Source organism: Schistocerca piceifrons, chromosome 2 (assembly GCF_021461385.2).
Source record: "Schistocerca piceifrons isolate TAMUIC-IGC-003096 chromosome 2, iqSchPice1.1, whole genome shotgun sequence".
Lineage (NCBI taxonomy): Eukaryota > Metazoa > Arthropoda > Insecta > Orthoptera > Acrididae > Schistocerca > Schistocerca piceifrons.
Genome location: NC_060139.1, coordinates 611153586 through 611175090, shown reverse-complemented (window position 1 = coordinate 611175090; position 21505 = coordinate 611153586). Strand labels below are relative to the sequence as shown.

Below are 21505 nucleotides of genomic sequence, written 5' to 3'. Positions count from 1 at the left end.
AGACTCGAGCAAAATCAGCACGACAATGGGACACCCCACACGTCCATAATTGCTCCAGAGGGGCTCCAGAAACACTCTTATGAGGTTAAACACATCCGCTGACCACCAAACTCGCCGGCCGAAGTGACCGTGCGGTTCTAGCCGCTGCAGTCTGGAGCCGAGCGACCGCTACGGTTGCAGGTTCGAATCCTGCCTCGGGCATGGATGTGTCTGATGTCCTTAGGTTAGTTAGGTTTAATTAGTTGTAAGTTCTACGCGACTGATGACCTCAGAAGTTAAGTCGCATAGTGCTCAGCCCCATTTGAACCATTTTTGAACCACCAAACTCCCCCGACATGAACATTATTGAGCATATCTGGGATGCCTTGTAACGTTCTGTTCTGAAGAGATATCCACCTCTTCGTACTCTTACGGATTTATGGACAGCCCTGCATGATTCATGGTGTCAGTGCCCTCCAGCACTAGTGCAGATAATAGTCGTGTCCATGCCACGTCGTGTTGCGGCACGTCTGCTTGCTCGCGGGGCCCTACACGATATTAGCCTCGCGGAGTGGCTGCGCGGTTAGAGGTGCCATGTCACGGATTGCACGGCCCCTCCCGCCGGAGGTGTGTGTATGTTGTTCTTAGCATAAGTTAGTTTAAGTAAGAATGTAAGTTTAGGGACGGATGACCTTAGAACTTTGGTCCCTTAGGAATTCGCACAAAATTGAACACGATATTAACTAGATGTACCAGTTTCTTTGGCCTTTCAGTGTAGAACTGACGCCTAGCGGAAAGGCAACCTACCCGACACTTTAATGCGCGTCATGACCTACGATCCTTCATGTAGAGGTGCGTAAGTACAAAGAATAGAGAAAGTATCATGAAGACGTCAGACGATTGAAAAGGTGTTCTGAGCTACGGAACACAATCCTTACTCATATTGTTTGATAAATGTAAGAGCTTTTGCCATGGTGCAACACTAATAGCGGAAGCCTGGCTTTTTGCAACCTGCCTTTCTTTCTCGTTCTTCTGTGCTCGCTTGTTATCTAAGCCTGAGAAATTATTTCCGCTATATCTTCATTTTCATCTCTATCTATATCCACATTCACAGGTTGACCCAAGAGGAAATAAACATACGGTAAGAGGTAACAGAACGGATTATTCTAAGATAGATACATCAAAAAACCGTTATGTTCTGATGCCTCTGATTAACAGCGTTCGTCATGTTCGCCAGTTGAATGTGCATATCACTGTTTCTGGAGGACTAGGAGGAACTTCCCTGACAAGAAGAGCACATTCCTCATGGTCAGTGACAACACTACTTCCGTGAATGCTATCTTGGACGCTTGAACGGTTGTGGCATCATTGTTGCATGATCAAGAAAGTCACCCGACATTTTTCCGCTAGACTGTAGTTTTTTGGGCTGGCGAGAGAACGAAGTCTTGAGGTCAAATATATAACTGAAGGAGGTACCGCTTTTCGTATTTTAAATGCTTGTGGGAAATTTAAACAAACAAGTATATGTTAGCTACTATTGCAACAAAACATCTGCTGCGATATGCTGGCAATGCATCCTACCTTACCATGTAGGATTAACATAGAAGACAGAGAAGATTCAATTGAGAGCGGCGCATTTCGTCCTAGGGTCGTAGAAACAGCGAAAGTGTTATGGAGACCAACGACAAACTCAAGTTATAGACGCTACAAGAGTGGAGTTGCCCATCGCGGAGAGGTTTCCTGTTGAAATACAGACGCATACTTTCGAAGTCGAAGAACAGGACAACATATTAATTCCTTCCACATACATCTCGCGAAATGACCACGCCGAGAAAATCAGATTAGACTTCTTACGGCGACTTACCAACAGCCATTCTTCCCAAGCACCGTTTGCGGATGGAACAGGTAGGAGAGACCTAATAATTGTGCCAGAAGTCTCCTACGCAAGGTGTCTTGCTGAATGAAGATGCAATTGTAGATATTTTTGAACATGAGTTGTAAAGGGAAATCGACAATAAAAACTAATTAAATAATTATCTGTTAATTTACCGCAAACTGCATCCCCATCAATGGCAAATACATGCACGAGTACATCGGAAGGCAATGAGAATATAGTGCAGCCTGTGCGTAAGTTACCTTTAAAAAAAGTTGAACAACTTCAAAACTATACTAGATAATAACAACTGAATCCAAACATTGTGATATGTTACCTTTAAAACCTTAAGACTAAGCAGATAATACGGAATGGATCTCAACATGTGACAAGATAACTCTTAGCCTTTTTTATTGTTGATTCAACAAAAATGTGGACGCCACAGGACGAAGCACAGTATGTAGCCTGGTTCATAGAGACGAAGTCCGATACCCAAGTGCAGCGAAACTTCCGTACACAGTATGGAAGGGAACCACGGTCACGACCAACTATTTGGACTTGGAATACGTCATCTTGGGACACAAGTAATATGCTCCACACGGATAGCCCACCTGTTCCAGACGCCGACGAGGATAAGGTACGGCAGATTTTTGGAAGGAATGCTACAAAATCAGTGCGTACGACGTCCACAGAGCTGGAAATGCACGATCAACAAAGAAGACACGGAGAAGATTGCATTTTTACCGTTTTGTGGCTCAATAACAGGGAAGATTAGCTGGCTCCTGAAGAAACATAAAATCGACGCAATCTTCAGGCCCCAGGAAAGATCCAGCAACTAATGAAGCCTGCGAAAGGCGGTGTAGGCCTCAGAACATACGGACTATACAAAATACCGTGTGGGTGTGAGCAGGTTTATGTCGGTCAGACTGTCCGCATTACTGAACAGAGCCGAAAAGAACATGAAAGATGTTTCTGCCTACACTATCGCGACAAATCAGTTCTAACGGTCCATGCAATGGAAAACGGACACCGAATTGCATTCGACGCTACTTCTATTATTAAATGGACCAATGGCTTCTGGAATAGCGTAATAAATGAAGCAACAGAGATCAAAATAACGGACAGCATCCTCGATAAAGACGGTGCATTGCAGTTGAGTACGGCCTGGGATACTGTGATTGGGGAGTTGAAGCGGGTGCGGCGGCCGCGCCACCAAAACTTTACTGTACATGGTATGGGACTGGACATCAGTGACGTCACTGGTGGCAGCGCGTCTATATAGGCACGCCAGCGGAAGTAGACAGTCAACCACTTGACAATGACAGAGTAGATCTCTGCCGAAAGCTCATGGGCAGTTAACCACTTGATGCGGCTTGAAAACCGAGAATATTTTATACTCGACTGGTACCTTAATTCCACGGCTTTTCTGTGTTTCTGTGTTAACTAGAAAACTCTGCATCAAATAGTGGCGTGGTATAGATTGTAATAAAATCGAAGAAATAAATAGGCTCTTAGTGTTACGTTTTACCCCAGTCCAGCAAAAGGTATGGAATAAGAAGCAAGTACCTCAGCGGTATTATCGAAGACGTCGACCAGATGGCTTTGGATGCTGTGTGAATCTGAAGCCTGACCGAGGATCTCGAGGAGCGACGGGTCAGAGATGAAGAAGAACCTTGGGAAGATGAGCCTCTTGGATTCGAGGTAGCCCGTCAGGGACTTCTGGCAACTGTTGAGCTGCTCGAGCAGGTACGGCAGCAGCTGACCCATAGTTTCGTCGCTCACGCAGCACTCGATGACTCCCGGCTTCTCCCTAGCGCGCTGCATTATCTTCGTCCACCACTTGTCAATAGCCATGAATTTCTTCGATTCTGTGGGCAGCTGCTTGGCGATGTCGCCGTCGACGAACACCGCCTCCAGGTAGACCCAGAGGTTCTGCACCTGCATCCAGTACTCCAGGATCTCCGACGTGGCGCTGCAGTTGTGCACCCACGTCTGGATGTCTTTCTTGAAGGGCGCGTTGTATCTGTTGGTAAGCAACGAGCCCAACACCATCAGGCTGTCCTCGAGCGCGGATACGATTTCACTCGTTTCCGTTCCCTTCAGCAGCAGTTCTCCACGACCTTTGAATGACGCGAACTGTAGCTGGACTGTGGACCAGTCGGCGATTACCTGTGAAATATATCACGCATTATAATTATGAAGGCACAATAGGGTGGTGGTATGGTAAACCATATAACAGACAGCTTTGCAAAATACAAATTTATTTCACTACCTAATATCCATTAAGCTCAATGTAATCGAGGATACGTATTTACTGCAACCAGTCACAATGCTTAGGATTATAAATCTTATGACATTAATTTATCAGCGACGCCTTTCGACTTGCCATCACCATTGCTAACAAAACGCGCAAATCTCTTAAACATTATTTACACTATTAATATTACTGACTACATTATCGCTAATTTTTTCAGTTGCCAGTGTCTTCATAACTTCCAGAACATATCTCTCCCTATATAGAAACAGACAAAATACGCGCTGTTTTAAGTTACGTTTCACTTTCCATAACGCTGCTGGAAGCCCTGGAAATCAACAAACATCTAGCCCACAGTTCTGAGCTAATCTTAAATGACGAAACACAGCTTAATACTTTCTGTCTTCTAAATTTCACATTATCATCTTAGTTTTCCATTGCTTCCCAGGCTCTCTGTTCGGCATATTCCCTCATTTTCCTACATTATTGGTTTATTTTATTGAGATTGCCTATGTACTCCATACATGCTGTAGATGAAATCTTTTGTTTTAATTGTTTTCTGTATCACTTTCCATGTTTAATACCTCTTGATGTTGTCTCGTCAAGTACTAATTCTATTACGTTTGGTTTGTTTATTTATTGTAAACTGTTATATAGGCATGGTTTTCGAGTACAGCGTTAATGTTTTCCCTATCTTTTCTCTATATATTTACTTGCTGTTCAAGTTTTTTTATCTTTTAAATTGCATTATCCCCACACTCTCAAAGACGTCATTTATGGTGTGTTTGTGCCTTAATCTACTTGTGTAGCAGCTTTTGCAATGTTGCTTACAAACATTGTAAGCTCTTCGGCGACAATAGTCAGTTAAAATCCTACGATGGCCTTGTAAGCCGAAAAACGGTTAACGCAATAAATTAATCCTGTAGAACATGAGCTATACACTGCTATTCATTTATTGTAATGTTGTTCTACCAAGAGAAGACGTACAAATCAACATTTCCACAGTGTTTTTAAAGTGTGGCTAACACAGTACAATGTACTAATACATAATATCCTGATGTATATGTCCTCCTTCTGGATTATTAGTACTTTATATTGAAACAGATCATCACAATAATCGTTCATAAGCAGCACATAAACATCGAATTATTGTGTATTAGTATACTGTAGAAAAACGAAACGTGACTGAAGACACAACAAAAGGGTAGTATATAAACGAGGACATATGTTCTGCCACCATAACAGCCAGTGGACGCACGTGCAGTAAGCCACCACCATCGTTTCACCAAAAACATTTACACGCCGATGCAAGTGAGGGGTGCCAAAATTTTCTGATTATGAAATCGAGAAAAATAAAGTTACCTAATTAATTGTTATTCGTTTGTAGGTTCATGTATGCAGTCTTGGTATACAATGAAATTCTTGTGCTCAAGTTCCGTAGGAGCCGCTAAAGGTAGCAGCCAAAGCAAAATAGCGCAGCTCTTGATAAAGTATTGTAGGTTATCGTACAAAATTTCGTAGTGGAAAAGCTGCAGATGTGTCAGGCCTACCCAGACGGATAAAAAATTCATCTGGATCAGCTTCATACAGTCACGTAGTACTCGAATTATTAATACACTGCCTGACAAAGTGAAGGAAGCAGAAGACTTTGGCGGATATCAATGTACGACGGCTATTCAGAAAGTAAGGTAGCGAAATGGAAACCACAGTGAAAGTCAAAAATGTTTTATTTGTAACAAGTTGCTACACCTTCCAGCTACTTTTCTACATAGACGCCGCTCCGACTTAAGACATCTATAGTAGCGTTGTACCAACTTTCCAACACCCTCGTCACAGAAGGCAGCCACCTGTGCATTCCGCCTCTTCTCTACGCTGGTCTGTAGTTCGTTGTCCGTGCATAAATGTTGTCTTCATAGCCAGCGATTCATGTGAGCACAGATGAACATCAGAGGAGCCAAGTCCGGGCTGTGTGGTGAGTGACCATTCCCATCGAAACGGGCGTCCTTATTGCCCCTGAAATGTGCGGCCGAGAACTGTCACGAAGAAGGAAATGCCTGACAGGTACACTATGTGGGGTTGCATGACATCAGGCGAAACCTGGAAGCGGGCACCATTATTTGGCGGGAGACACTATTGTTCTAGGCATCTTATGTGCTCACTGTGTGCTCAGAACGTGACGCGATCGACAGGCATACTTCAGACACTGCCCTACACATCTGTGCAAAGCTTCGTCGGATTTTCATTGTCATTTCCATTTCGCGACCTATCGGACCTTACTTTCCGAATACCTCTCGTAACTTCATACACCTACACACCATTGGAGATTACGTAAACGATCAGAATTGCAGTTTTCTGTGACAGGTTGAATGGCCACCAGTGTACATTAGTGTTGACAGTATATAATGGGTTTGAACAGCGTCAGACGTTGGGTGATCACTGTGAACAACACGAGATGCCATGTACTCATGTGAGATAGCATTATCAACACCTGCAGGAGTTTTAAAGGGGCATCATAGAGGATCTCCATCTGGCCACTTGGACTAATCATGCAATATCCTGATTTCTAAGGCATTCGGATGTGGCAGTTGGACTGCGTGGGATATCGTGGAAGGCACACTCATCGTCAAAGTTCCAGTCGACCACCTCTGACCACCTCAACGGTGGATCGCCGTATTGAGCACCAAGCATGTCGTAACTGCTTCACATCTGCCCCTGCGATCTGAGAGCAAAGTAATGTGCTCTCTGCAACATTCTGTGGCATTTTGGAGAAAATATTAACACTAGTTGCAGTTTTCTTTTTACTTTAAATCACAACTGGCTTCAGCTTGCAAGACCATCTTCTAGTGGTATACGTCAGGCGTCCTGAAAGGACATAGGACGACTGGCTAGTCGTTGGCAATCGCCCTGTGTCCTCTCAGGACGTCTGACGCATACCACCAGATAATGGCCTCGGGGTCGAAACCGTTAACAGGGTACTAAAAAAAGAAAATTTAAACTGGTGCTGACCGTTTCTTCGAAGCCATTACTACAGTTGCACAATCAATACCAAGATGTTCCATATACTGGACAAGAAATTAATTATGTGCCATCTCACATCATTGGTCGGAGACTAGCATAGCAGCAGCCGTAATAGAAAATACAATCCCAAGCGCTCGCTGCCGTTACCGGGAAGCAGGAACTGTTGATGAATGGCGTCGCATCGTGTTCAACGACGAATCCCGGTCGTTGACGAGTGTAGCGGCAACTTTGGTAGTTTCCACTCATCCAATGTTTTGGAGAGGCGCTGCTGTGTTACTACTGGTGTTAGGGTAAGGGGAGCCACAGGGCATGACTTCAGATCACGGCGTGCATTTTTCAATACGACAATGCTCGTCCACGTGGTATATGTCTGCATTATGAGACAGTCCTACTCCCAGATACGTTCCCCATAAAACATCTGATGGACCAGCTAAGACGTCAAATCCACACAAGCGCTAGTATCCAGGATATGAAGGATCAGTTACTACAATTGTAGACTAGCTTGCCTCAGAAGAAGATACAACGGCTTTATGAAGCCCTTTCCAACGAATGGGTGCATGCATCCAGGCCAGACGGGGTGCAGAGCCTTGCTGATAACTGGTCTCATACTCCCAAGTTCTTTGTAGATTGGACTCGATTTTGTAAACACCGAACTAATGTCACATGTCCTCTCAAACGGTGAAGTTTCAATTCGTTTCCTCCATTCCTTCTGGATGCTTCTGTCTTTTGTCAATCAGTGTGTTAATTATTTGAACATTACTTAAAATTTGATTTCTGTACTTTTCCAGTACAGTAATGTGATCAATGTATGTAAGTGCCGTAAACCAATTTTCTCTTTGAAAACGTATAGTTACAAGATATATGATCTCCAGTTGTTATTATATCGGTCAATCGTGCCGGGCATTTACTACCAGGTTTAAAGAACACGTAAGACTAACTGATAGGAACACGTCGACTGTTGTGGACTGGACATCAAGTACCAGAAATCGAAAACGCTTTCTGATGCAGCATAAAGTAAAGAAAGGTAAAACGATGAATATTTTTTAAGGAAATAGTTGCTTACGATCAGATGAAGAAACAAGCTGATAGAATTTTAAACTAACAAACAGAATTAACTAATAAAAGGTTCTCACATAATGTTACTAGGTTTCTGAAGAGATAAACGTAGGAAAGAAACGATAAGTTCGTAATTTCGTCATTGGATAAGACATATATAGACTTACTTGTCAACGAACTTAAACGTAAATAAAGTACGTACCAACATATTGTACAACATTATATGTTATTGCTTTAAAAAGGGTTTCTATTGCTGTGTAACAGTTTATTTAACGAAAAAGCGTTTGAATTTAACTCTTTTAATTTTTAGCACTTACTATATTGATTTAGCCTTGACTATGTTTTTTATTCTTATTTCATTCCCTCATTTCAGAGGGTTCAGGCTAGGTTGGTAGCTAACAGTACTTCGCTCTTCACCCATAAGAGTTTAAAGCATACGAAAATGGAACAACAATTAAAAAAAAAGAATTATATAGGGTGTATCACAGTTAATGGAGTAAACGCATACGTTTGCAAGTACACGACACTAATACCAAACACGTTTCAGTTAACACAGGTCCACAAACGAATCGTCTGCAAGATAATAGGGACTTTGTGGCTATCAGCCACCACTGACCTGATTCTGTATGAACGGCATCCCATTTGGGAAATGGTAACAATAGCATACAAGAGTAAGAAAAGTTCCTAGAAGTACTTTGGTAGAAGTGCAGGTGTTCTGAATGAAAACGAAAACAGTTACAAGACTGTATTCGTAATAAAATTAGGCATTCAAAATGTCGTCCTTGTACCCAGATGCAAGCCTGTACCTGTTGCCACAGTGAATTTTGAATCCTTTCAAACATGCCTGGCTCATTTAGAAATTTTTGACATGCATTTAGAAGTCTCTGCTCCAATTCTTCAACCGTGTGCACCGGAGTGGCATACACTTCATCTTTAACGTAGCTCCATACATAGAAATCCATGGGGCTCACATCGCGTGATCTTGGCGGCCACGGTACGGGTCCTTTTCGCCCAATCCATCTTTGGTCATACCGACCCGTTAGATGTCGCCACGTAAAATGTTATTGCCAAAAGAAGGGTTGCGTACACCTTCTTCTTGCATCCACTGACAGAACGTTAGTCTAGGACCATAGTCTGCCGCACTAAGACAATGAACTCGTTGGAAGTGATACGGGTAATTTGCATTGCGATACATTTTCTCCAAACACTGCAGTGGCTCATTCCAGGAATTTATGTTCCCAGTCTCCTTGTTGAAATTCCTGGGGAGAGTTCGATTGTTTCCAGCACCACATCTTTAAGCACAGGTGTAATTAGTGCAGGCATATCTGCTCCCGCAGCATGTGCAAAACTCCCAGTTTCTCGGAGGCGTTGATGCACCCCTGTAATCGTTCGAATATCGAGGTGCCTTCGGGAACGGTATGCTTTTTGGTACAAGCGTGCACTCCGTGGATTGCCATTAGCACTACCGTACATGAAATGCATATCCGCGTCCTCCTCGTTACTCTAATGTTCCATGTTACCATCAACACTCATGCAACTTAACTGACGTTAGTTGCACTCTGCCTGTGTACGGTACCATCAGATCCATGCTGCTTACAACTCCACATCCCGAATATGTAAACGAAAACGGACTGGTATGTGGTGTTTACAGAGAAGCAAGTTAGTAGTGGCTGGTAACCATAAATGCGCAATTATCTCGCCTACGGTTCGTTTGTGGATCTCTGTTTACTGACATTTCTTCGCTTCTGGTATCGTGTACTTTCAACTGTATTCGTTTACGCCATAAGTTATGATACACACTGTACTGTGGCCTCCAAATCCATCTGATCTAAATCCCATGAATGTATATGTTTGAGTGACATTAAGGGTGGAGTATACGCCACTCCGGTTAGCACGGTTGAAGAACTGGAGCAGGGAACTGTCAACGCTTGCCAAGAATTTCTAAATAATCCAGACGTGTTTGAATGGAATGGACATTCATTGTGGCGATGGGTACAGGCCTGCATCCGTGTACAAGGACGATATTTTGGACACTTCCTTTAACACCGAGTACAGTTATGTAACTGCTCAATAATGGTTCAAATGGCTCTAAGCACAATGGGACTTAACTTCTGAGGTCATCAGTCCCCTAGACTTAGAACTACTTAAATCTGACTTACCTAAGGACAACACACGCATCCATGCCCGAGGCAGGATTCGAACCTGCAACCGTAGCAGCAGCGCGGTTCCGGACTGAAGCGCCTGGAATCGCTCGGCCACAATGGCCGGCTATCTAACTGCTATCGTGATCACCCGAAACACCTGCACTTCTACCAAACAATTTCTAATAACTTTTCTTTACGTTGCTCAGTGTTTTCACCTTTCCCAACTGGGATAACATTTAAACAAAATCAAGTCAGGGGTGGTTGGTAACCACAACGTCGCAATTATTTCGCAAATGGTTGATTTGCAGATCTACATTTACTAAGCTTTTTTTGCCTCTAGTATCGTATACTTTCAACTGTATTTGTTTACGCCACAAATTATGGTACACCCGTTATACAGATATTCTAAAATAAATAAAACGACGATTTTCGTTGTTGATATTTAACACAAAAGAAAGCATTGTAAGATATTTAAAAAGAAGAGACGGCTAGAAAATCAAAATCAACGCTGTACTGTATTACATTTTACATATATCATTTTATGGGAGGGACCTATATTCAGGGAAAATAATGGGAAGTGGGAAGGTGGATTGGTCCTTTGGTATGTGAAAGTCCTTACGGAGCTATATAGCTCAGTCGGCTTGAGTTGTGAGCATGAGGTATCATGTGGAAAGACGGTTCGTAGAGAATATGGGACTCGGGATGTAAATTACTAGGATGGGGCAGGCGAAGGTCAGGAGAAACGGGAACGCCACGAAGCCCTGAAAAGTGAATGGGACAGGGGGAGTGTGAATGATGGGAAGGATAGATGTTAGGGCGGATTCGTTGTCGTGGAGTGGAAGTTTGTTAAAATTGTGCTGGGAGATAGTATGGAGAAGGTAAGTGTACAATGGGTGGGACGTGTTGTCACATGTGTGCCAGCGTTCCAGGATTTCTGATTAGGGGAGAAACAACTGTGTTGTTGGGAGTCAAGTTTACGTGATGCACGGAGTATACGAGGTATTCAATGTGGGCGAGGAGGTGAGGAAATGAGATGTGCTGATAAAGAATTCTTATGGTGGTGAGCAAGAGGATTCGGGTAGGAAGGTGAAGTGCATGTGTTCAGCGATTCAGATAGAATGTTTGTGGAGCTTATCTCCAGACGACATTCGCGTAGGTGAGACTAAATTAGATAAAGTTTTTATACATGCTTCGTATCGTGAAAGACTCAGTGCTCTTGTTCGACCTGTTAGTATAGTCTATTGCGGGCTTTCTTTTGGATGACTAGCAGGATTCCATGTTAGTTTGCGATCAAGGGTTAATTGGAGACGATTTAGTGTCTTAACTGGATAGGACAGTCATACATCAAAGGAAAATCGCTGACTATGTTACTGTTTTCTTCACTGTTGTTTCATCCCCTTCGCCTCACACGGTACAATCATTCCGCTCTTAAGCCAAACGGTGTGAAACGTACAGAACGACGGAAAAAATTAAAAGGTGAGATATTTACCACGATTTTAAAATTTAAGGATGAATGTAACGGAGTTTTTTTATAAAAGAAATTTAATTTAGTAGTTTTGAAAATTTAAAACAGGAAACTAAATGGTAAAACGAAAATAATAAGAAGACATTTGTTGTTGTTGTTGTCTTCAGTCCTGAGACTGGTTTGATGCAGCTCTCCATGCTACTCTATCCTGTGCAAGCTTCTTCACCTCCCAGTACTTACTGCAACCTACATCCTTCTGAATCTGCTTAGTGTACTCATCTCTTGGTCTCCCTCTACGATTTTTACCCACCACGCTGCCCTCCAATGCTAAATTTGTGATCCCTTGATGCCTCAGAACACGTCCTACCAACCGGTCCCTTCTTCTAGTCAAGTTGTGCCACAAACTCCTCTTCTCCCCAATTCTATTCAATGCCTCCTCATTAGTTACGTGATCTACCCATCTAATCTTCATTTAAAACCTTAAATGCGATATAAGAACTGTGATCTTAAAAATGAAGCACTGCACTGTCACTAAATATTAAGGAACTACCCTAAGAAAATGGCCTCTTGTAGGCGAGGAAGCTGTTAGGTGTTTAGTAGGGTGGGAGGATACTGATATAAGTACAGAAAACTGATGGCCAGCATCGATGAAGACGGAGTGGAGTTTGGGTAGACAGTAATGGAGAAGTACTAGAGGGTGTCGCTAAGGCCATGTTATGAAGGAGGAACAAGGGGTTGGACAGACTGGGAGAAAAGGACTCTGATGATATGGGAGGGGTGGGATGGCATTATAGTTGGTAGAATGGGTAAATGTCGGGACAGATTTCATTGTCTTGGATGGGAGACGGTTGAAATTTCATAGGAAGAGGATATGGAAAGTGTTCCACTGTAGAATTGGTGTAATGTGTCGGTATAGGCATGGTAATACACTAGAAATGGAAAATAGAGGGGAGGAAGTAGGGTTGTTGATATAGGGTTTGCGTATGGTGTAGTTTGCTCGAAGATGTTCAGTGTGAGTGAGAGGAGGTGTGAATTTGACGAGATAGTAAAGGATTCATGTGGGGGAAGGGAAACAGGTGTGGAAAGCAAAGTGGAATGCATGACGTTCAAGGATTTGGAGAGACTGATAGAACTTAGAGGGGGGGGGGGGGGGTGGATATCTATGAAACACTTGCGCAGGAGAAGATCGGTCGGACCAAGGTTTTGTAGGTGTGGAGAGGTGTAGTCTCCAAGTTCGGTCAGTTAGTAGTTTCAGTCTATTGTGGGCTTCCTTTTGGATGGTTACTAGATGAGGTTCCCGCGTTAGTTGCTGGCCAATGGTCTGTCCAAAATATTTTAGTGTGTGGTTAACTAGATATGATGCCTGTAAGTTCTGAAGTAGAAATCATGGAGGCGGAAGCTATCAGCGATTCTTCCTATATTTATCGCCTGGGTTGTGGAGAGATTGTTCTTGAGGAGCCATTGGGTGCACCAGGAGGCAAATTGATTGAGGTGAATTTGAAGGGGTCGTCGGAATTTCTGGAGTGAAGATGGACTGGTGGAGGTAGTTTGGGCATATTAGCAGTGTAGAGGACATAAAGGAGAAGAGAGAGAATGGAGCCTTCGGGCACACCTGTCGTGGAATGGAAGGTGTTTTTAATAGTTATTATTAATAGTGGCATAGAATGGGCGATTCGATAGGAAGGATGCAGAAAGGTGAACATATTTATTTGGAGTGAATAAGTCTAGAGCTTGAAATGCCATATGTGTCACAGGTTTTCTCCAGGTCGAGCGATTCATATATGGCGGACTTTTTTTTGTATGTTGAGATGGACAAGCGATGACTGAGGTTCAGGAGATGGTCACCAGAGGAGAAGTTGGGACAGAAGGCGCACTAGTGAACAGGAAGGAGGCAGTGTTGGTTCAGGTGTTGATGAAAGCATCGGTTGAAGATGGATTCATGGACTTTGCTGAACACTAAAGTGAGGCTAATGGGGTAGTAAGAGGCAATATCAGTAGTGGGATTGTGTGGTTACGGAAATCTAGGATTTTGGAGGTTTCCCGCAGTTTAGGTTAGTAACATGTAGAGAGAATCGTATTATGAAGTATTGCAAGGACGATGAAAGAGGAGAGGGGGCATTCTCTTAGAAGTCGGTACGCGTTGCCATCTTGATCAGGAGAAGTGATGCGGTTTTTGTAAAATAATTGTTTTATGTCGTATGCTGTGATTGTTGCATTTAATTCTGATTGTGGTATGACGTCCATATGATGGAAATTGGGAGCCAGGAATTGGACAGTGGTATTTGTGTGTTCATGGATTGTAGGAAACAGAGAAGAATCAAAATAAGGGTCGTCAGGAATTGTGAAGATGTCGGACACTTAAGGATGCAATATGGCAGATTTACTCAGACTGTCAGATAGAGGATGGTTGTTATGGAGGTGGGGGTAGTGAGGGATGGAATTATTGTCGGTGAGTCGACGGAATGCTTTCCAATAGTTGGAAGAGTTACTGGGGCTTTAGCATTGGGTATAGACATGTCTCGCCAGCCCGGCGCTTTTTTAGTATTTAACAAGTTCCTGGCGTGTGTCTGTCCTTTCTGGTGACGTGTGATTGTAGCCCGATCACGAGTCCAGGGCGAGCGCCGTATACCTAACGGCATTCTCGGAGGAGGAGTATAACTTTTTGGAGGAGGGTGAGTGATGCTATCGACTATGCTTTTGAGATGTAATGATTTGCGAAATAGTGCAGCATACAAGAATATATATGAAAGGTTCTAGTACTGTATGTCATTAGTGCTATTAGTTTCACAGAATGTAGGTCCTGTAATAAGAAAAGATCATACACCCTACTCTGTCTTAGAAACACGACACTTTTAAAGAAAATTTTAATTTGTGTTAATTCATTTAAAATAGAACACAGAAAATTAGTAAAACTGTATCTCTGGCACTAAAGAAAGGATCTGTGGTGGTAGCATCCAGCAATTTTATTTATCAAATGTCCCACCTGGCGGAGGCACGGTGTAAATTATGCGAGCAGATGACATAGGTTCAATAGCAGTTGTAAACGGCATAATAACGTGATACCACGATCGTGGAGAATAAATAAATTTTTAACAGTCCAGGCAGAAAAGTTGATTTTTTGAATTATTGTAGGACCGTGGATCCTAGTAAACAGAAAACATGTTTTGTGCTTCATCTGCACCGTAAGACGATACGTGTGCATAAATAACTACACAAAAACCTGCCTCCGCCGCCGAGGTGACTAAAGCACACACGTGCGGAGGCATTCTGTTAGAATCCTAATTGTGGAAGAAAATATCGTAGCCAGTATTTGGCTAACAAGTTAAGGAGAGTTGGCGGCGTAAAGTTTCTGATCGCCAGACTCTGCGCGATTCTCCACAATTCAGTTCCAGACCTCTGTGCAGTGCCTCCTGGAGTGAGTGCGTGCGACATAGTTGATGACGATACGTCCGTCGGATGGGAAACTTAGCCATGGAGTCCTTTTGTTGCAATCGAGACGAGTAAGCTATCTGCTGGTACTGGGCTTCACTTTCATTCTCCTCTGATCATTATGCAACGCAAACGTCGCACCACGTCACATTCACGTATACTCAACGATACATTTAGGACAGGACTCTTATACACCGCGTGAAAAAGGTTCATCATGCGCGGAGGACCGAAATGTTTTTCAGTTGGGCGGTCGAATAATCCCTCTCGTGTCTCCGAGCCAGCATTGTATACGACCCTTTCATTTTATTTTTTCACAAAGAATTCTAGTACTGTAAATGCAATATACTAAGTAGTATGCTATTAAATGCAATATACACTAAATAAATACTATAAATGCTTGCAAGCGCAGATAATTAAAATAAAGAGTCTGTGCTTCACTGTGCAAATGTCACTCGGTTACCTGATTCAGTTTGGCTTCTATGTCCTTCTCCTTGATGGCGCTAACGCAAATGTCTTCGACGTCATCCTTATACTTCAGCAGCGGCGCTTCCATCACGTTTCTCAGTTTGAAATCTTCTGCTTCTACGTCGAATTGGTAGGTCATGAGCTTTAAGAAATAAAAGCGATTGTCTAAATGTGACTAACCTGAAGAAGCTATTAACAGTTATAAACGAGGCATATTAATCGATATCAGATTTAGTAGATACAAATAATAATTGTCATTAGCGTCCAAAAATTAAAAGAATTGTTCTTCATTATGCCTCCACTTTGAACCCATTTACTCTAATCAGCAAAAAATTTGTGATTCTATTTTATTTGGAAATTGGATATCTTAATTTGTCAATCGACTTCTTCTTCTGTTAATTAGTGTCTACACCATTTTAGATGCGGCCTCTGTGGTACACAGGTTGTGGCGATTTAATTTTAGCTAACTTTTCGGCTGCATGCCCTTCCTGTCACCGCTCTCGTCAGGCACCTCACGCAGGGAAGTAGTGTACATCCCCCGTCTGCGGATTGTGTGAACTTTGTTCTGCTTGTGATCGTATTTTGACTGTTTGTGTAACGTGTTGTTTGAGGCAGAAGGTGGGGACCAGCCCAGTTTTTGGCTAAACGAGTGTGGGAAACCACCTAAAAACCTCACTCAAGCTGGTCGTTACACGCGCTACGGTTATTAATAAGCCACACGGATTCGACCCGGATCTGGCTTTACTTCCTGTACAACAAACTTTGCACTACACGTTATACTATATGGACACATTGGTTTGCCGTACGAGAAATAAATAAAATATTGCTCCGTACGATATCTTTTTTGTTATTGACATCTGTAGCAGTGCTATGAGGACTCCAGGGCACCACTCTGCCTTGGCTTCGAATCTAGAGGTCCCGGCTTCATTTTTGCTAATATTTATGGGTTGCTTACATGCAGGGGAAATGACTTCACAATTCAATATGTTGCCCACTTTGCACTTAAAAGCGATACTGAACCTTTCAATACCACTGAGATGAAGTGCATCATGTGACACCCCACGTCGTTCTCCCTCCTTACACCCACCTCTCCTTCCCCTACCCCTCTTCTCCAGACTACCTCAATATAGTATTAAAAATGATGCATAAAAATAGCTCCATGTTCTAATATGTACAGTAAAGGATATAATTACGTAAACTGTTACTGTTCAGCACACACACACACACACACACACACACACACACACACACACACACACACACACAAACAAACAATGACTTTGCTGTCCTGTCAGTAAATTTCATCGCTTCGTCTTCTTACTTAATATTTGTACCAAATACTCTGCTGGCTTGACAATAAATTTCATCTCCTCCTATTTTCATACTCCTGTAATATATATGCCAACGTACTGTACCGCCTCATCTTCAGTATGCTTCATATCGCTCTATTGGGGTCAAATACTGTGTCTCTGTCTTTATAATATACAGTCAAGACAAAAAAAAGACAAAAAAACGACGCACCACAAATGAATTATCGGAATTTGTCGGAAACCGGTTGATGTGGTGTACACGTACAGAGAGACAGATAATTACAATTTCAGAAAATATGGAAGATTTATTCAGGAGAAAAAGCTTCATAGATTGAGCAAGTCAATAAATGACACGTTGGTCCACCTCTGGCTCCTGTGCAAGCAGTTTATTGATATAGTTGTTGGATGTCATCCTGAGGGATATCCTGCCAAATTCTGGACTATTGGCGCGTTGGGAATCTTTGGTGTGACGTCATAAGCGAGTGACTGCGTGTGAGATCGCTCTCTAAGTTTTCATATATTTTTAGGTTTCAGATACATATTTTAACGGTTTTTGTGATAATATTTACTATATAAGTGACGTATTAGTGGTTTCTTCATTCACCTCTGCCTTTCTTGTGTTGTGACCTGATATTTGTGAGTGTTTCGTATCGAGCAACTTAACCTCTTGCCTGTGTTTACATTCCTCGCTGACCAGTGGCAGCTGTAGCGGCACATCGAAAGCTAAGTACTAATTAATTGTTTGTGTATAGTGGTTTATTTAGGAACTTTAGTAGTCTTCAACCGGTGTTCTTGGTGTTTTCTGGTGAAATAATTTCAGAAGAACCTTTTGGGAACTGTTTTCAGCTTCGTTACTGTGTCGTTAGACGTTTGATTCTCTTTCTGTATTAGTCTTTTGTTATATTCATATTTGTTGTTTATTAATACTGTTAATAATAGTAGTTACTTCCCTTGTAGAGTAAGTTTGTGATTATTGTAGTCAGGTTTTCAACATATTCTTATTGTAGTAGCGGAACTTAGAAAAAGTAAAATTTTACCATGAGTTAGAAGTGTGGGCTTTGCCGTAGGTTCGTGAGTAGTGGATTGCGATGTGAGACTTGTTCGAAGTATTTTCACTGGTGTGAATGCAGTGGGGAAGCCAGTGGGCATTCTGGTGAGATCCTCTCCTGGAACTGCAGGTTATGTAGCAAGAGTAAGTTGATAGAGGAGCAGGAGCGTAAGATCTGTGCCCTTCAGGTGCAGTTGAAAAACGCACAGGAGGAGCTAGATAGGATGAGGAGGGAGAAGGGGGTTGGGGAATGGGAGCTGGCTGTTGGCAAGAGATCTGCTAGGAGAAGAAGATTTTCAGACAGTTTTACCATTGGTGTTTACAATAGATATGACCAACTGTCAGAGTCTAGTGGAGAGGAATCTCTAGTAGCTGTAGATGAAGGAAGTATGCAGCAGACCTCAGTAGTTACTGTGCCTAGAACAGTTGCAAAGTTGAAGAGGAAGAAGAAGGTTCTGCTGTTAAGTAGTTCTCATGGCAGAGATGTAGGCCAGCAGTTGCAGGAAGTGCTGGGGAGTGAGTAAAAGGTCACCAGCATTGTGAAGCCTAATGCAGGGTTGGCTCAGATGACTGTTAACATAGGGGGGTTATGTAGGGATTTTACTAAAGAGGATCAGGTAGTGATTGTGGGTGGGGCTGGTAATAGTATTGATAGGGATGGGGAGTATAACATAGATGGTGACCTGGAAAAGATAGCCACTCAGACTGGCAACACGAATGTGAATTTCGTGGAATTGTTTCAGCGTCACGATCGGCCTCATCTTAATACAGCCGTCAGGCGTAATAACATGAGACTTTGGGGTGCGCTGATGACAGAAGGCATGGGTCACATTTCAATGGTGTCGGTGGAGTCTATCAGCAGGACGGGTTTCACTAGACATGGCCTGCACCTCAACAGGTATGGGAAGGGGAGGTTGGCAAAGCTTATAGGTGGCAGCATAGGTGGGGTTGGTGGGATCACTCATGGGAAAATTCCTGCAGTAGTGGGCGTTAGAGCTGCACCTTTTTTAGATTGAAGTCAGATGATAGGTATTCCTGCTTAAGGGAAGTCTCTCTAACAAGGGAATCACTTTTGACAAAGCTTAGGTATCCGAGTAATGAGGGAATTAGTATATTTCATCAAAATATACAAGGTATTAGAGATAAAGTTAGTGAACTGCTTATAGATGTTGACTCTGAAATTATTGGTATATCTGAACACTTCTTAAATAAGGAGATAATTCAGAGGCTTCCTTTACCAGGATACAGGTTGGCTGGCAGCTTTTCGAGGAGCTCTTTGTGGTGTGGGGGAGTAGCCATGTATGTGAAAAACGGCATCCCATTTGAGTCAATTGATGTTTCAAAGTACTGCACTGAAAAGGTGTTTGAATGTTGTGCAGGTGTGGTTAAATTTAACGGAGCTAAACTTCTAACTGTTGTTATTTATAGATCCTCAAACTCCGATTTCACAACATTTTTGCTAAAGCTAGAGGAGGTTGTTGGTTCACTTTATAGGAAATACAAAAAGTTAGTTATATGTGGTGACTTCAATATTAATTGTATAAGTGACTGTGCAAGGAAAAGGATGCTGGTAGACCTCCTTAATTCATATAATCTTATGCAAACCGTATTCTTTCCAACGAGAGTGCAAGGGAACAGTAGAACAACCATAGACAATATTTTTGTTCATTCCTCATTACTAGAAGGGCATTCTGTTAGCAAAAAGGTGAATGGCCTTTCAGATCATGATGCACAAATTTTAACTTTAAAAGATTTTTGTGCTGCAACATGTGTTAAATATAGTCATCAGCTGTTCAGGAAAGCTGATCCAGTTGCTGTAGAGACCTTTGTAAACCTTATAAAGGAACAAGAGTGGCAAGATGTTTATAGCGCTGATACAGTAGACGATAAATATAATGCTTTCCTCAAGACTTTTCTCGTGCTCTTTGAAAGTTGCTTTCCGTTAGAACGTTTCAAAACAGGGTACTAGCACAAACAGGCAGCCTGGGTGGCTGACTAAAGGGATAAGAATATCTTGTAGAACAAAGTGGCAATTATATCACAACGTTAGAAACAGTCAAAATCTAAATGCAGCAGCCCATTACAAACAGTATTGTAAGGTGCTTAAAAATGTTATTAGGAAGGCAAAAAGTATGTGGTATGCAGATAGAATAGCTAAGTCTCAGGATAAAAGGATAAAATTAAAACCATATGGTCAGTCGTAAAGGAAGTTGCTGGTCTGCAGAGACAGGTCGAGGATATAGAATCAGTGCGTAGTGGGAATGTCCGTGTTACTGATAAGTCGCATATATGTACAGTATTTAATAATCACTTTCTGAATATAGCAGGTGAACTAAATAGAAACCTAGTCCCAACAGGGAATCATATAGCGCTCTTAGAAAAAAGTTTTCTGAGACTGTTGCCTGAAATGCGCCTCCATGATACTGACAAGAGGGAGATTGACTTAATAATTAAATCACTAAAGACCAAGAACTCTCATGGATATGACGGGGTATCTAGCAGAATACTAAAGTATTGTTCTATGTATGTTAGCCCAGTTCTCAGCCATATCTGTAACTTTTCCTTTAGGAGTGGTCGGTTTCCTGACCGATTAAAGTACTCGGTAGTGAAACCACTTTATAAAAAGGGAGACATTGATAATGTTGACAATTTTAGACCTATTTCTATGCCATCGGTGTTTGCTAAAGTTGTCGAGAAGGTTGTATATACAAGGTTACTGGAGCATTTAAATTCACATAATTTGCTGTCAAATGTTCAGTTTGGTTTTAGAAATGGTTTAACAACTGAAAATGCTATATTCTCTTTTCTCTGTGAGGTTTTGGACGGATTAAATAGAAGGTTCCGAACGCTAGGTGTTTTCTTTGATTTAACGAAGGCTTTTGACTGTGTTGACCACAAAATATTACTGCAGAAGTTGGACCATTATGGAGTAAGGGGAGTAGCTTACAATTGGTTCGCCTCTTACTTTAAGAACAGAAAGCAGAGGGTAATTCTCCGCAATATTGAGAGTGGTAGTGATGTTCAGTCCCAATGGGGCACTGTTAAGTGGGGCGTTCCCCAAGGGTCGGTGCTGGGGCCACTGCTGTTTCTTATTTATATAAATGATATGCCTTCTAGTATTACAGGTGATTCAAAAATATTTCTGTTTGCTGATGACACCAGCTTGATAGTGAAGGATCTTGTGTGTAATATTGAAACAGTAACAAATAATGTAGTTCATGAAATAAGTTCGTGGCTTGTGGAAAATAATTTGATGCTAAATCACAGTAAAACTCAGTTTTTACAGTTTCTAACTCACAATTCAACAAGAACCGATATTTTGATCAGACAGAAAAGGCATATTATAAGCGAGACGGAGTTCCTAGGCGTTCGGATAGATAGTAAGCTGTTGTGGAAAGCCCATGTCCAGGATCTTGTTCAGAAGCTAAATGCTGCTTTATTTACCATTAGAACAGTATCTGAAA

General features: G+C 42.2%; 1 protein-coding gene across 1 annotated transcript in view; it reads right to left on the bottom strand.

The window, feature by feature from the left end:
* The window catches only part of LOC124775662 (dynein axonemal heavy chain 8-like), a 605208-nt gene that overhangs the window by 321894 nt on the left and 261809 nt on the right, over window positions 1–21505 (bottom strand). Inside the window, exons 21-22 of the mRNA XM_047250489.1 lie at window positions 15679–15825; window positions 3419–4021 (exon numbers count right to left, since the gene is read on the bottom strand). Coding sequence (XP_047106445.1) covers window positions 3419–4021; window positions 15679–15825 — 750 coding nt within the window. The remainder of the gene's footprint in view (window positions 1–3418; window positions 4022–15678; window positions 15826–21505) is intronic.